This window comes from Podarcis vaucheri (genome assembly GCF_965113315.1).
Source record: "Podarcis vaucheri genome assembly, chromosome: 14".
NCBI classification, from domain to species: domain Eukaryota; kingdom Metazoa; phylum Chordata; class Lepidosauria; order Squamata; family Lacertidae; genus Podarcis; species Podarcis vaucheri.
The window spans coordinates 14,857,786-14,871,609 of NC_138752.1; the positions used below are offsets into that span (position 1 = coordinate 14,857,786).

The 13,824-nt window shown below is 44.2% G+C and overlaps 1 protein-coding gene across 1 annotated transcript in view; it reads right to left on the reverse strand.

The window, feature by feature from the left end:
* LOC309518299 (NAD(P) transhydrogenase, mitochondrial-like) overlaps nt 1-13,824 on the reverse strand; it is an 81,347-nt gene that overhangs the window by 27,515 nt on the left and 40,008 nt on the right. The window contains exons 8-13 of the mRNA XM_082198372.1: nt 13,266-13,399; nt 8,573-8,764; nt 7,639-7,792; nt 5,742-5,903; nt 3,724-3,834; nt 1,371-1,516 (exon numbers count right to left, since the gene is read on the reverse strand). Coding sequence (XP_082054498.1) covers nt 1,371-1,516; nt 3,724-3,834; nt 5,742-5,903; nt 7,639-7,792; nt 8,573-8,764; nt 13,266-13,399 — 899 coding nt within the window. The remainder of the gene's footprint in view (nt 1-1,370; nt 1,517-3,723; nt 3,835-5,741; nt 5,904-7,638; nt 7,793-8,572; nt 8,765-13,265; nt 13,400-13,824) is intronic.

Genomic DNA, 13,824 nt, shown 5'->3' on the forward strand with positions numbered 1-13,824 from the left:
TTGCCCACATTCTTGTTTAAAGTAAATGAAAATGCAGGCTGAAAACTGACACCATGTTTCTTTTTTTCTGTTCTTGTTCCTCTGGGAAATGGCTAACTACATTGTAAAGACAAGGGAGAGGGAAAACTAGGCAGAGGGCCTTCTCGGTGGCGGCGCCTGCCCTATGGAACACCCTCCCATCAGATGTCAAGAAAATAAACAACTATCTGACTTTCAGAAGACATCTGAAGGCAGCCCTGGTTTGGGAAGTTTTTAATTTTTGATGTTTTATCATGTTTTTAATATTTTATTGGGAGCTCCCCATCTGGCTGGGTATCCCCAGCCACTCTGGTTGGGCTCAAAACAGAATATTAAAAATAGAATCAAACATTAAAATATTCCCTAAACAGGGCTGCCTTCAGGTGTCTTCTAAAAGTCAGATAGTTGTTTATTTCCTTGACACCTGATGGGAGGGCGTTCCACAGGGCGGGCGCCACTACCGAGAAGGCCCTCTGCCTGGTTCCCTGTAACCTCACTTCTCGCAGGGAGGGAACCGCCAGAAGGCCCTCGGAGCTGGACCTCAGTATACGGGCTGAACGATGGGGGTGGAGATGCTGCTTCAGGTATAATAATAATATTATTATAATAATTTATTATTTCTATCCTGCCCATCTGGCTGGGTTTCCCATCGAAATTGGGCTGAGGCCATTTAGAGCTTTAAAGGTCAGCACCAACACTTTGAATTGTGCTCGGAAACGTACTGGGAGCCAATGTAGGCCTTTCAGGACCGGTGTTATATTGTTGTTGTTGTTGTTGTTGTTGTTGTTGTTGTTGTTGTTGTTACTGTTACTATTATTAATGCCACCCTGAGCCCCTTAGAGGTAAGACATCGTAGATTTCATCACTGTCAAAACCAGAAAACATCTGTTTGAAAAAATGACTGTAGTGAATGATTTGTGTGTGAAGATTTCCCCTTTGATTTCAATGCACTTTAATTTTAGTTAATTTTTTGATAACTTTATGTTATATTTATGTTGTTACAATATGTAGTGCATGCTCCTCATCCCCTTAATCCAGATCTGGCTTTACTTAAGAGTAGCTCATAAGTACAGTGGTCCCTCGGATTACATACGCCTCAGGTTACAGACTCCACTAACCCAGAAATAGTACCTCAGGTTAAGAACTTTGCTTCAGGATGAGAACAGAAATCATGCGGCAGCAGCAGGAGGTCCCATTAGCTAAAGTGGTGCTTCAGGTTAAGAACAGTTTCAGGTTAAGAACGAATTAAGTACTTAACCCGATGTACCACTGTACTGATTTGGCTTGCTTACCATCTCTGCTAAGACAATCTACGCAAATGGATGGTAAAAATTAGAGAAATGATTTCTGACCTGCTCAATGCTGTGTCCACTGAGAAGAGACGCACCATATCCTCCCACAAACACCCCTCCAGGGAGAAGATAAAGATAATTATATTCTGGTGGATCTGTCGGTCGTTTAAACATATCCAGCATTCGCTGGGTAATTAAGAAGCCACCTGTTGGGGAAAAAGGAACATGGATTTTTAGAATGAAAACGAAGAGCTAGAGGCCAATATTTCATTTTTCTCTGTTTCTCAATTTTCCAGGCTTAAATTCAATTCACTGCATTTCCACAACCGTTTTCATTAAAAAAAAAAAAAGCTCTCATGAAAATTCATTAGCATCTTGGTGTAAATTTCTCCTAATACACGTACGTTTGCATGCAATTTTATCTAATATACTCACTTTTGCAAAGCGGTTTTTCACAATATAATGCATTCTTGTATGAAATTTTCATTAATATATGCATTTGGATGCACACTTTACTCTAGTGTGCACATTTTTTCTACATCTTACTTGGCTGAAGAACCACATTGCAAAATTCAGGGAAGGGCAAATTTTGGAGGCTGGCTGAGTTTCAGTTATGATAGTTTCAGAAAGTGGGTAGCGTCATGTTGAAATGGTGCTTGTGGGATCCTCTGCCTCAGGTGTCAAAATAACTGGGTACAGTGGTGCCCCGCAAGACGAATGCCTCGCAAGATGGAAAACTCGCTAGACGAAAGAGTTTTCCGTTTTGGAGGTGCTTCGCAAAACAAATTTCCTATGGGCTTGCTTCGCAAGACGACAATGTCTTGCGAGTTCCTGCTGTTTTCCTCCCTTTTCCCCCTTTTTCTAAGCCGCTAAGCCGCTTATCAGCTGATCCGATCAGCAGATAAGCCGCTAATAACGCTAAGCCGCTTACCAGCTGATCCGATCAGCAGATAAGCCGCTAAAAGCCTCTAATAGCGCTAATAGCGCTAATCCGCTAATCCTTCAATGGGCTTGCTTCGCAAGACGGAAAAAACCGCTAGACGAAGAGAATCACAGAACGGATTCTTTTCGTCTTGCGAGGCACCACTGTATTCTGCAGCTTTTTGTGTGGGTAATTTTTTCTGCTTTGCTTCAGGCAGAAAAAAAATTGGGGCAGTCCTGAGAGCTGTTAAATAAGTAGGTAGAGCTCTTCTGCCAACTGCACTGAGGGCGGAAGGTGATTCTGCTTATTATGCCTCATTGGCAGCCAATGTTCTTTCAGCCAGTGAGGCACACCCTACAGAGCAGACCTCTCATTGGCCAATTTAAAGAGCAGGAGCTGGGGGGGGGGACTCCAGCCAGCTAAACAGGGAGCCAGGGGAATCCCCCATTGCATTCCTGGTGCCAAGGGATGGTGACTGAGCACAAGGGTCCACAACAGCCATCCACACGGAGGAAGGGGTGAGCATTTATTTGGGGGCACAGTCTTGAGAGCTGTTAAATGAGTCAATGAGAGTGGCCACCGAGACCACATTGAAAGACCTACATTGGCTCCCAGTATGTTTCCGAGCACAAAGTGTTGGTGCTGACCTTTAAAGCACCTGCGGTATGCACCGCGGACGACCTTAAGGTCCACAAACGACAACACCTTGGAGGTCCCAAGTCGCAAGGTGGTTAGATTGGTCTCAATTAGGACCAGGGCCTTTTCAGTACTGGCCCCGACTTGGTGGAACACTCTGTCACAAGAGACTAGGGCCCTGTGGGACTTGACGTCTTTCCACAGGGCCTGCAATACAGCGCTGTTTCGCCTGGCCTTTGGTTTGGACTCAGCCTGACCCTTATGTTTCCCTCCCCTTACAGTTTTGATCTATGGGCTACTTTTAAAATGAGGCTGCATTTTAAATTGCATTTTAACCTGTATTTTGTCCCCCTCCCCATTATGTTTCTATTGTAATTTTAATGGTGTTAGCCACCCTGAGCCTGGCTCTGGCCAGGCAGGGTGGGGAATAAATAAAATATTATTATTATTATTATTATTATTATTATTATTATTACCCTAAACGGCCTCGACCCAGTATACCCGAAGGAGCATCTCCACCCTCATCATTCAGCCCAGACACTGAGGTCCAGCTCCGAGGGCCTTCTGGCGGTTCCCTCACTGCAAGAAGTGAGGTTACAGGGAACCAGGCAGAGGGCCTTCTCGGTAGTGGCGCCCGCCCTGTGGAACACCCTCACACCAGATGTCAAGGAAATAAACAACTATCTGACTTTTAGAAGACATCTGAAGGCAGCCCTGGTTAGGGAAGCTTTTTATTGTTTGATGTTTTTAATATTCTGTTGGGAGCCTCCCAGAGTGGCTGTGGAAGCCCAGCCAGATGGGTGGGGTATAAATAAATAATAAAGAAAAATATTTTTTACATTAGTACATTTGTACCTGCGATATTGACAGATGAAACAAACGCAGCCAGTAAAGCTAATGTCTGTGGTACGCTGGAAGGAAAATATGAGCCCCCCATCAGCACCAAACCGCCAACAGCAGTAAGTCCTAAAGGAAAAACAGAACAGGTTTAGACTTTATAACATAACTAAGGAATGTGTAATTAGTAAACTTTTTTTTTCAAAATCTTTGAATTATACAGCAGATGTTTCCTGTTGTGGTTGAATATGGTGATTATTCAAAATGTCAACATCATTCTGCTCCTCTTCTGAGCAAGCAGACTAAAAAAAGAAAAAAACACCTCAAGGGGAGGGATGGAAGTTTCTACTGTGACAGTGCAAGGACGTCAGAGCTTGTCAAGCTACAAAAATTGCTAAATCCACACTGCCCCATGTTAATTATTATCAGAAATTTCTTATCAAGGGCTGGCTTCTTACAGAGAAATAAAACAGCAAAGATTGTAAAGTTACTATCCCAAAGTAGGATCAGAGTCAACAGCACCTGCACTGGCTTCCAGGCCAAGTTCAGATTGTGGACCATAAGGAGATTGCTATGTCAAAGTAAAAGACAAGTCTAATATCAAATGGCAGCATTTTTCCACGACCTCTTGCCATAAATCTGCAGGTAAGGGATTTCATATTTGAATACTTGACCACAGATGTGAAAAAAACTTTCTGCTAGAAAACTAGCTGGAAGAATGGTTCACACAAATCTTTCTGATGTGCTAGTTTTCTCTGTGAAGGGAGTCTTGTTCTTCTTCATTTGGAAAAGGGCATTCAAACCTTTCACTCTGCAGACTGAAATAACACAGTCCACGGAAAACTTGCTGGCTATATAGAACTGTCCCTCAGCAATGTCAAAGAACCCTGTGGTTGGTATGGATGGATGGATTGTATTTCTAACTCGCCCTTTACCAACTGGACCCAGGTTGGAATACAGCAATAAAACAACAAACCTGTAAAACAAAAACCGTGTCAAAATTATAAAACATGATTAAAATACACCCAATCAACTAGCAGCAAGCTGAGTGGCTTTTTACGGATCTCATTCCTTTCCCAATGGCCTGAGCAAAGAGATGCATAATGACAAATGTCAGCAATGTCAGTGCTAGGTGCAATTCCAAGGTGTGGAGGGTCATTCCAGAGATGGGGTGCTACTGCAGAAAAGGCCCTGTCACACTCATGAATAGGGCCTCAGTTGCAGATCTTAAGGCAGAATGGGAGAAAAAAAGGTCTTCAGTACATGCTGCTATGCGAAACAAGCAGGAACTGTTTTCAAAGAGCATTTAGAGCATGTGTACTTCACCTGATGGACATTGTTGGCTTTCCACAGAAATATTAAGCCACACTTGGATTGGCCACTTGGATTGACGTAATGCATGGACAATCAAGTCCTATAGCTTCTGAAGAAATCCTACATTACAGTGTTCTCAGATATAATAATAATAATAATAATAATAATAATAATAATAATAATAATACATTATTTAGAAGAAGAAGAAGAGTTTGGATTTGATATCCCGCCTTTCACTCCCCTTCAGGAGTCTCAAAGCGGCTAACATTCTCCTTTCCCTTCCTCCCCCACAACAAACACTCTGTGAGGTGAGGTGAGTGGGGCTGAGAGACTTCAGAGAAGTGTGACTGGCCCAAGGTCACCCAGCAGCTGCATGTGGAGGAGCGGAGAAGCGAACCCGGTTCACCAGATTACGAGACTACCGCTCTTAACCACTACACCACACTGGCTCTCAGCCCATCTGGTTGGGTTTCCCCAAATGATGGCTGCATTTGATAACTTCAACCAATGAGCAGTCTTTGGGTATCTTTGCTATTGTATTAAGTAATTTCCCAACGACGAGACAAAATATGGAAGCCAATCTACCATGGCTTCCACTTATTTTGGGACGGCCATTCCTCGAATCTGAATAAGTGCATTCATTCTGAATTTTCTTATGTGAGCCTGCTCTATGGTAATCGCCACACAAAACAGATGCAAAATGTACAAGAGTCAAGACTCACCAGAAATTGCATTAGTTACTGACATGAGGGGTGAGTGAAGAGCAGGCGTCACACCCCAAACAGTATGGTAGCCAACGATTCCAGCAAGCCCAAAGGTGGTAACCATTTGCGTAAAAGCGGCATTAGGAGAAATGAGGCCCAGCCCTAAAACCGTTGTTAGGCCTAAACAGAAAGGCATCAAATCAAAAATGCATTTTTCTTTCAAATAAACCCAGATCATCAGCCCACACCCATACTCCTTGACATTTTGACCTTGACAACAATAAGAACGGGAGCAGGAGCAGCCTTCTGAAATAGGGTTTTATAGGCATAACTTGCATTCTCTGCTTTTGCCAGAAAAGGGAGACCTGCCTGGGATAGAGTTCACTTTGTCAAGTTGCCTGTTCCAGAACACTTTGGCATCCAGGAACGGAAATGCCATATTCTGAGATGCTAAGTATTTTGTCTGAAGAAATCATCAAATGATAGAGCACCCAGAAGAGCGAAATGAAAAAACGGCACTAATTTCTCCATTGACTTCTTTTCTCGCTTCGTAAGAAAAGTTTCAATTGGAGCATCTGAAAATGGTTAAAATATGCAGCAGACCACACAGGCTCTTCAGCGTTACCTGATGAGAGAAACTGTGTTGACCTTCTCTGTCTGTTTTATCTTTTGCTGATGGTGGAAACCTGACCTAGCCAACCAACCAATTGTCTGTTTTCCAATTCTAAGTGAATAGTCTGGTTATTCAGGGCAAAGAAGCACTGGGATTGCGTAACTTACGACAACATGTTAAAGCTTTTTGGGGCCTGTAACCACAGCAAGCAGCGAGTTGCACATCTGAATGCCTGTCCGTTAAAATAGTCCCAGCACATCTCAGAAAGAAGGAAGAACTCGTCTCCTTAACATATTACTTTTCTATGCTCATCAATGTGTGGGTATTTTCCTCCCCATGGAGGAAACTGGAAAACGTACAGAGCTGCATACGCAGCCTGACAAATCCCAGTCTGAGGAAAACTTTAGTCCCCACGCTGTCCCCATAAAAAGGTAAAGGGACCCCTGACCATTAGGTCCAGTCGTGGCCGACTCTGGGGTTGCGGCTCTCATCTGGCTTTACTGGCCAAGGGAGCCGGCGTACAGCTTCCGGGTCATGTGGCCAGCATGACTAAGCCGCTTCTGGCGAACCAAAGCAGCGCACGGAAACGCCATTTGCCTTCCCGCCAGAGTGGTACCTATTTATCTACTTGCACTTTGACGTGCTTTCGAACTGCTAGGTTGGCAGGAGCAGGGACCGAGCAACGGGAGCTCACCCCGTTGCGGGGATTCGAACTGCCGACCTTCTGATCAGCAAGTCCTAGGCTCTGTGGTTTAACCTACAGCGGCACCTGCGTCCTTCCTATATATATATAGTAGCTAACTGTTTAGTAAATGCACTCTGGGATTAAGGTGCTTGCCGTGTGCAACTTTTACATAAGCACTACATGTGTAAGTTGCTATCAGGAGGACCAGAGCAAGAAATATTGCTGCCTTGTTGGGGACGGGGGGACAGCAAATGGCACCCCACAGTCAAGGTACATACTACCCAATCCCCTCTTCCCCTCCCTGGCACTAAAACAACTAATGATAATAATAATAAATAAATGAATAATTTACAGCCGCTGCATGCCAACCAAAGTGAGCTGCCTGAAGCCGGCTGCTACACTCAGCTTAATGGTGAGGCTGGCACACATTAAAATCACGTAAAATCTGGGAAATTGCCCTCTGCTTTGGGCCTACAGGTGCAAATCCAGTGCAAATGTTATAACCAGTTTCTGATGTTACAGCTGTACCCACAGTTGGTAGAAAAGGCAGGTGCTAGGCTACTTTCCCCAACATGTGTAGGGAATGCGGTTTATACAATTTTTTAAAGATGAAATACCTGTCGTATAAACTCCTGCTGACGTCATGGTCTTTCTAAATGGCGAGATGGAAGCTTGTTTTTCTGCTTCTAGCTCCAGGACGGTTTTTTGCTTAGCTGGGGCAGCAGGTGGTACGGTTTTGGGCAAAGGCGCAGGAAATATTTTTTTCCCTTCCTGTAGCAGAGAAAAATTCTAATTAGGTTACAGTCATAATATAACGGGTGGAATCTCTGTTGCACAGGTAAGATAAAAGTAAAGGTAAAGGACCCCTGGATGGTTAAGTCCTGTCAAAGGCGACTATGGGGTTGCGGCGCTCATCTCGCTTTCAGGCCGAGAGAGCCAGCGTTTGTCCACAGACAGCTTTCTGGGTCATGTGGCCAGCAGGACTAAACCACTTCTGGCGCAATGGGACACTGTGACGGGAACCAGAGCGCATGGAAATGCCGTTTACCTTCCCGCCACAGTGGTACCTATTTATCTACTTGCATTGGTGTGCTTTCAAACTGCTAAGTTGGCAGGAGCTGGGACAGAGCAACAGGAGCTCACTCCATCGCGGGGATTTGAACCACCAACCTTCCGATCGGCAAGCCCAAGAGGCTCAGTGGTTTAGACCACAGCACCACCTGCGGCCCAAAGTGGTGCCCTACAGATGTTGTTGAACTACAACTCCCATCATCCTAGACCACTGGTGCTGCAGGCTGGGTCTGATGGAGGCTGTAGCCCAACCACACTTGGAGGGTTCAATATTGGCTGCTCTTGCAGGTGTGCAAAACCAGACTCATGCCTCAAGCAAAGAATCAGCAGTGACAACTCTTAAATTATCTTTATCTTGTGTTCCATTTGGATACTCCCCCTTTATTCTTTAAGAGTCTGGGTTTCACTGGGTTTCTGCATGCATTTGTTAAACTGTTAATTGAAGTATTTTGGGAAGGGGGAGGGGGAGGAGAATCTCACCTTCATTACCATAGTCCCTCTAATTACATGATCAATAGTCCCATAATCAAAATCATCCTTTGGCTCAAAGTAGAAGTATTCTTTGTCGGGAGAAATAGCTTTTAATAACTTCAAGATGTTGTTTGAATAAAGGCTACTAGCCTGAGTAGCCATGCGACTTGGCAAGTCTGTGTAACCAATATGTACCACGCCCTGGGGGAAACGAAATAAACAAACATTATTATTTTCCCAAAAGTGTTTCTCATGCATTGTCTCGAAACTTTCCTCATGCAGTTTGCCCAGACCTGGTGCACCTTTCAGAACCAACAGCAAATTTATTTATTTATCTGCCACGTATATGCCCAAATGCCTTCTTGAATGGTTTAAATCAAACCTTGCACATGTCTGTGGGTTTTCTGACACTTCATTTTACAAGTTAAGTGGTTTCTCCTTTTTAAAACGAACGGCTTGTGTTGATGCTTAGGGGAAAGGAAAGGCTTTACTTTTGACCGGGAGCCAATGACTGAACAAGCTGGGAGGCCATTCGGGGAATGAGCTATACAGTCATATGGTGCTTATTTCAAGAATGAAGAAGCAAAATGCATTTTAAAGGTTTGAAAACACCTCTTAGCTGCCTGATGCTATCATGGTTACGAGATGTACTTTGCAGATTAATTGCACTCCAATTAGTCCTGAGAAATTTGTAAGCAAATACATTTAGTGAGAAAATATCATAACTATCCCCTTGTCATTGTTTCAAAAAGAAAAGAAATGAAAAAGAAAACCTGAACATTCTGATTCTAGGTTTTTTAAGGAGTGTGTGAGTTTTGACTTTAAGTGCATAGTGAGTTCAGAGCCTTTTATTCACTAGCAAAACACCAGTTATGTTGGCTACGGCACTGTGAAATAAATGCCCATACATTGTAGGCTGGGTACATACTTGTGCTGCAAATCCCCCACCTGTGAAATACCTTGTTTGGTTTGAAAATCTGGATATTGATTGTTATTCTTTAGCCCTTTATGGTTCTGTCTGCCTGGTTTGGACTGGCAGCCAGACATGGAAGTAGGGAATGCATGCCTATTAATTATGGGTCACTGTGAATATGTGGTCCTCTGAAGACCACATATCAAAACAAAACAAAAGTTGCCCTTTTCCCTTATGGGGTATCCAAGAGCCCATATACAGTGGTGCCTCGCAAGACGAAAAGAATCCGTTCCGCGATTCTTGTCGTCTAGCGGTTTTTTCGTCTTGCGAAGCAAGCCCATTGATTAGCGCTACAGCGGTCTAGCGGCTTTCCGTGATCAGCTGTTAAGCGGGTTTTTCAGCGGAACAGCTGATAGGCGGCTTAGGAAAAGGAGGGGAGCGAAAAAACCTGCGGGGACGCGCAAGATTTTTTCGTCTTGCGAAGCAACCCCATAGGGAAATTCGTTTTGCGAAGCGCCTCCAAAACGGAAAACCCTTTCGTCTAGCGGGTTTTCCGTCTTGCGAGGCGTTTGTCTTGCGGGGCACCACTGTAGAGTCCTTACATAGGTTCCCTATTGGTAGGAGAAGATAACAGAGGCCAACCAGAGAGTATTGAGAAGAAAAGCAGCTAGTAAGCTTGATCTTTATTCATTGATCTGTTGCAGGAGAGGAGGAGAAACCCAGAACAATGTCACACAAGGCCTTATAAAGACTTTTGAAATTGCCACCCTGTAGATCAAGACCACCCCCAGAAACATCATACATACATTACAGAAGGGGTGTAACCTAAGACCACCCCCCAGATACATCATACCTACATCACAAAAAAGGCGGTCTAAACAGAAATTTGAATGTTGTTTTTCTCCTGTCTGGCAGGTTACTTGATTGGATTGCCTGGGGAGCCTGGCCAGTCTTTTGTAATGATAAATACTTAGTTCCTGGGCCAGGTCACAGGCTCACACCCTATTCATATCTTAAATGTGCCCTTAAGACAGGATTTGTGAGGAAAGAGACAGTGGGGAGGTTTCCCACTTTGACCTTGCAGAGAAAACATTTGCTCAGTTTAGGAATCAAAATGGTTCCAGGTCGGTCTTCCTGTGCTGATCTATGTACGTGCTTGGTTGGTACACTTATAAACATTACCATATATCTAAGACCTCAAAATTCCTATCACAAGAGCAATGCACTCTCATGGATAGGTTGTTTCCAATGCTAGTCCTATTCAGAGTAGACCTATTTAAATTAATGGACATGACTGACTCGGCCCTACTTCTTCAGTGGGTCTGCTTCAGTGGTGCCTCGCAAGACGAAATTAATCCGTTCCGCGAGTCTCTTCGTCTTGCGGTTTTTTCGTCTTGTGAAGCACGGCTATTAGCGGCTTAGCGGCTATTAGCGGCTTAGTGGCTTAGCGGCTATTAACGGCTTAGCAGCTTTAAGAAAAAGGAAACAAACTCGCAAGAACTCGCAAGACGTTTCGTCTTGCGAAGCAAGCCCATAAGGAAATTCATCTTGCGGAACGACTCAAAAAACGGAAAACACTTTCGTCTTGCGTGTTTTTCGTCTTGCGAGGCGTTCGTCTTGCGAGGTACAACTGTAGTTGGATACAACACCACTTTTAAAAAAGGGAGTCCTCATTAAAATCCATCAGCATTTTAGTGCACATTTCTTTTAAAACACACGTTTTATGCAATTTTGTCTAATATTTCTGAAGAGGAATTTTCCTTACTCTATCATATATTCTGCATGTTATTTTCATGCATTTTTATGCACAACTTATCCAAGCACATGCATTTTTTGTATACGCTGTTTGACTGGAGAACTGCACTGGAAAAAATAAGAAAAATGTGAATTTCAAAGGTTGGTTGTGTTTTAGTTTGTGCACTGTTTTGGAAAGGGGCAAATTAGGTAAGTGCACTTTTAAACTGAATCAAATTCCCCTGCCCTCATCCCTAGACACACCACTGAAGCCTTTGTTGCACTTAAGTTACTCATCCCACTGTTCACCTTGGCAAATATTACAGGGCTTTAGAACCAACAACGGACTCTATGTTCCTCCTCTATAATGAAGTCCTAGTGATTCCTAGCGGCTCTACACACCACTGGTAAAAGCTCTGGGAAGAGGTAAGTAAGAAATCACTAGAAGACCACTGCCTTTCCTAGGATGCTGGAGACAATATATTTACTTTATGTACACACACACACACACACACACACACACACACACACAGTGGCGGAGCTTCATGCTCCAGCACCAGGGGGGGGGGGCAGAGAGCAGGCGGGGTTGGCATGCATCTCAGGGGTGGGGGCGCCACCCAAGGGGCGTGGCGCGCGTCCTGGGGGAGAGGTGTCCCGTCTAAAGGGACATAGCGCACGTCCTGTGGGGGCGGGGCACCCAGCATGGGTGGGGGAGTAGCCGCAATGGAACCCCACCGGGGGCGGTGCGCTTCCCCCGCACTCCTTTTCCTCCGCCAGTGCGCGCGCGCACACACACACACATTTGCAAAAACAAAAACCCACCCACCACTTCTCCACCCAGTTTTGGGAGACTCTACAGTATAAGAAAAGCCATTTAGCCTTACTCTAATAGACAATGGAAGCATTTTTTTAAGAACAAAAAAAAAGAGAAGATGTCCTTATAATATTCAAAATGTGATGGGGTGGAAAGTGAATGAATGAATAATAATGATAATAAAATTTTATTTATATCCTGCCCTCACCAGCCAACGGTGGGCTCAGAGTGGCTAACAACAGTAAAATAATACCGCATTCTAAAATCAATTCATTATAAAATCATAAAGAAGAAAGTCATATGCCATAGGGGTGGAGCCCCCATAAACCCCACCCAGCATGGTCATGACTATCATCTTCTGAAGCAACTACTCTATTCCGAACTTCAAAATGGAAAGCGTAATGCTGTCAACAACAGAGTGTCAAAGACTCTATCAAGGCAAATCTTTAAAAACGTAGTATAAACACCGACAACTGGGAAACACTGGCCTGTGAGCACTCCAATTGGAGAAGAGCCTTTAGCAAACCCTCACCATGATCAACTTCTGCCTGGAAACCTATGTCTCCACTGTGGAAGGACATGTGGATCCGGAATTGGCCTCCACAGTCACTTATGGACTCACTGCTAAGACAGTGTTCATGGAAGACAATCTTACATGGCTACATGATCACCAGAGAAGAAGGGGTTCAAGGATAATGGAAATTGGAGTCCAACAACATTGGGAGGGCCCCAGGTTCTCCACCCCATCATAAAATGCAAGTGTGACTTAAGCAATGGGCAAGGGCCTGTAGTTCAGTGGTACATTGCCTGATTTGCATGTCAGAGGTGCCAGGATAAATCCCCGTCACCTCCAGTTAAATGGATCTCAGCTGGCTTCTGATCTTGGAGAGCAGCTGGCAGTTGAAGGAAACTGTACTGTGCTAGATGGATCAATACGACCAAAATAGTTTCAATGGGAAGGAGGGGAAAATTTTGCCCAGGGCCAACTTATTTCCTTGGAAGATCAGTAGTGCAATTCTAGTTTTCCCTAGCTATATTCTTGAAGGAGCAGGAACCTGGAAAGTATCTAACATGGTCAAGAAGATCTGGTCTTAGCCTGTATCTGGATGTGGGGCCGCCTGAGAACCCAAGGTACAATGCTGTGGAAACCTTGGAAGAAGGGCAGGACCCATATGTAACAAAGCAAGGCATCTCATTAATCAAGAGGGGGGCAAAGTGTCCCAAACAGGCCCTCTACAAACCTTATGAATGTGAAGCTCTCCAGGTTGGGTGGTTTCCACATTGCCACCAGCCTCAGCTGCAAGATCAACAATCACGGAGCCATCCTTCATGGACTCCACCATATTCTTAGTAATCAGGGTAGGAGCTTTTTTACCTGTTGCAATTTGCAAGAAAATAAACGAAGTATGGGAATTCTCATCAGTTTTAATACAGTGCATAGCATTTTTTAAAAAAAGCCTGAGCTGGTACCAACAAAAGCACAGACAATAAAGCAATATTGGAATGATTTGGTTTGATACCATTTTCGCCTGTTCCTGCATTTTATAGGGGTGGAGTTAGTGTGAAGATCAAGGGAGGGCTCTGTACATTTGCACTTGGTTTCCAGGTCACAACTCACATAACCCTCCTGTCTCAACACTTAACAGTCTCACACATGCATGAAAAGAGGATTCATCTGTAGCTCTTGCAGCCTGAGCTTTTCCTGGTCCCATATTTTCCTCAGAAGTTTGCTAATGCACTTTATGCTGCTATGTTTTTATGGACCCTGGGTGAAAACCTAGAGGCTGAGAGGGAGGGTGT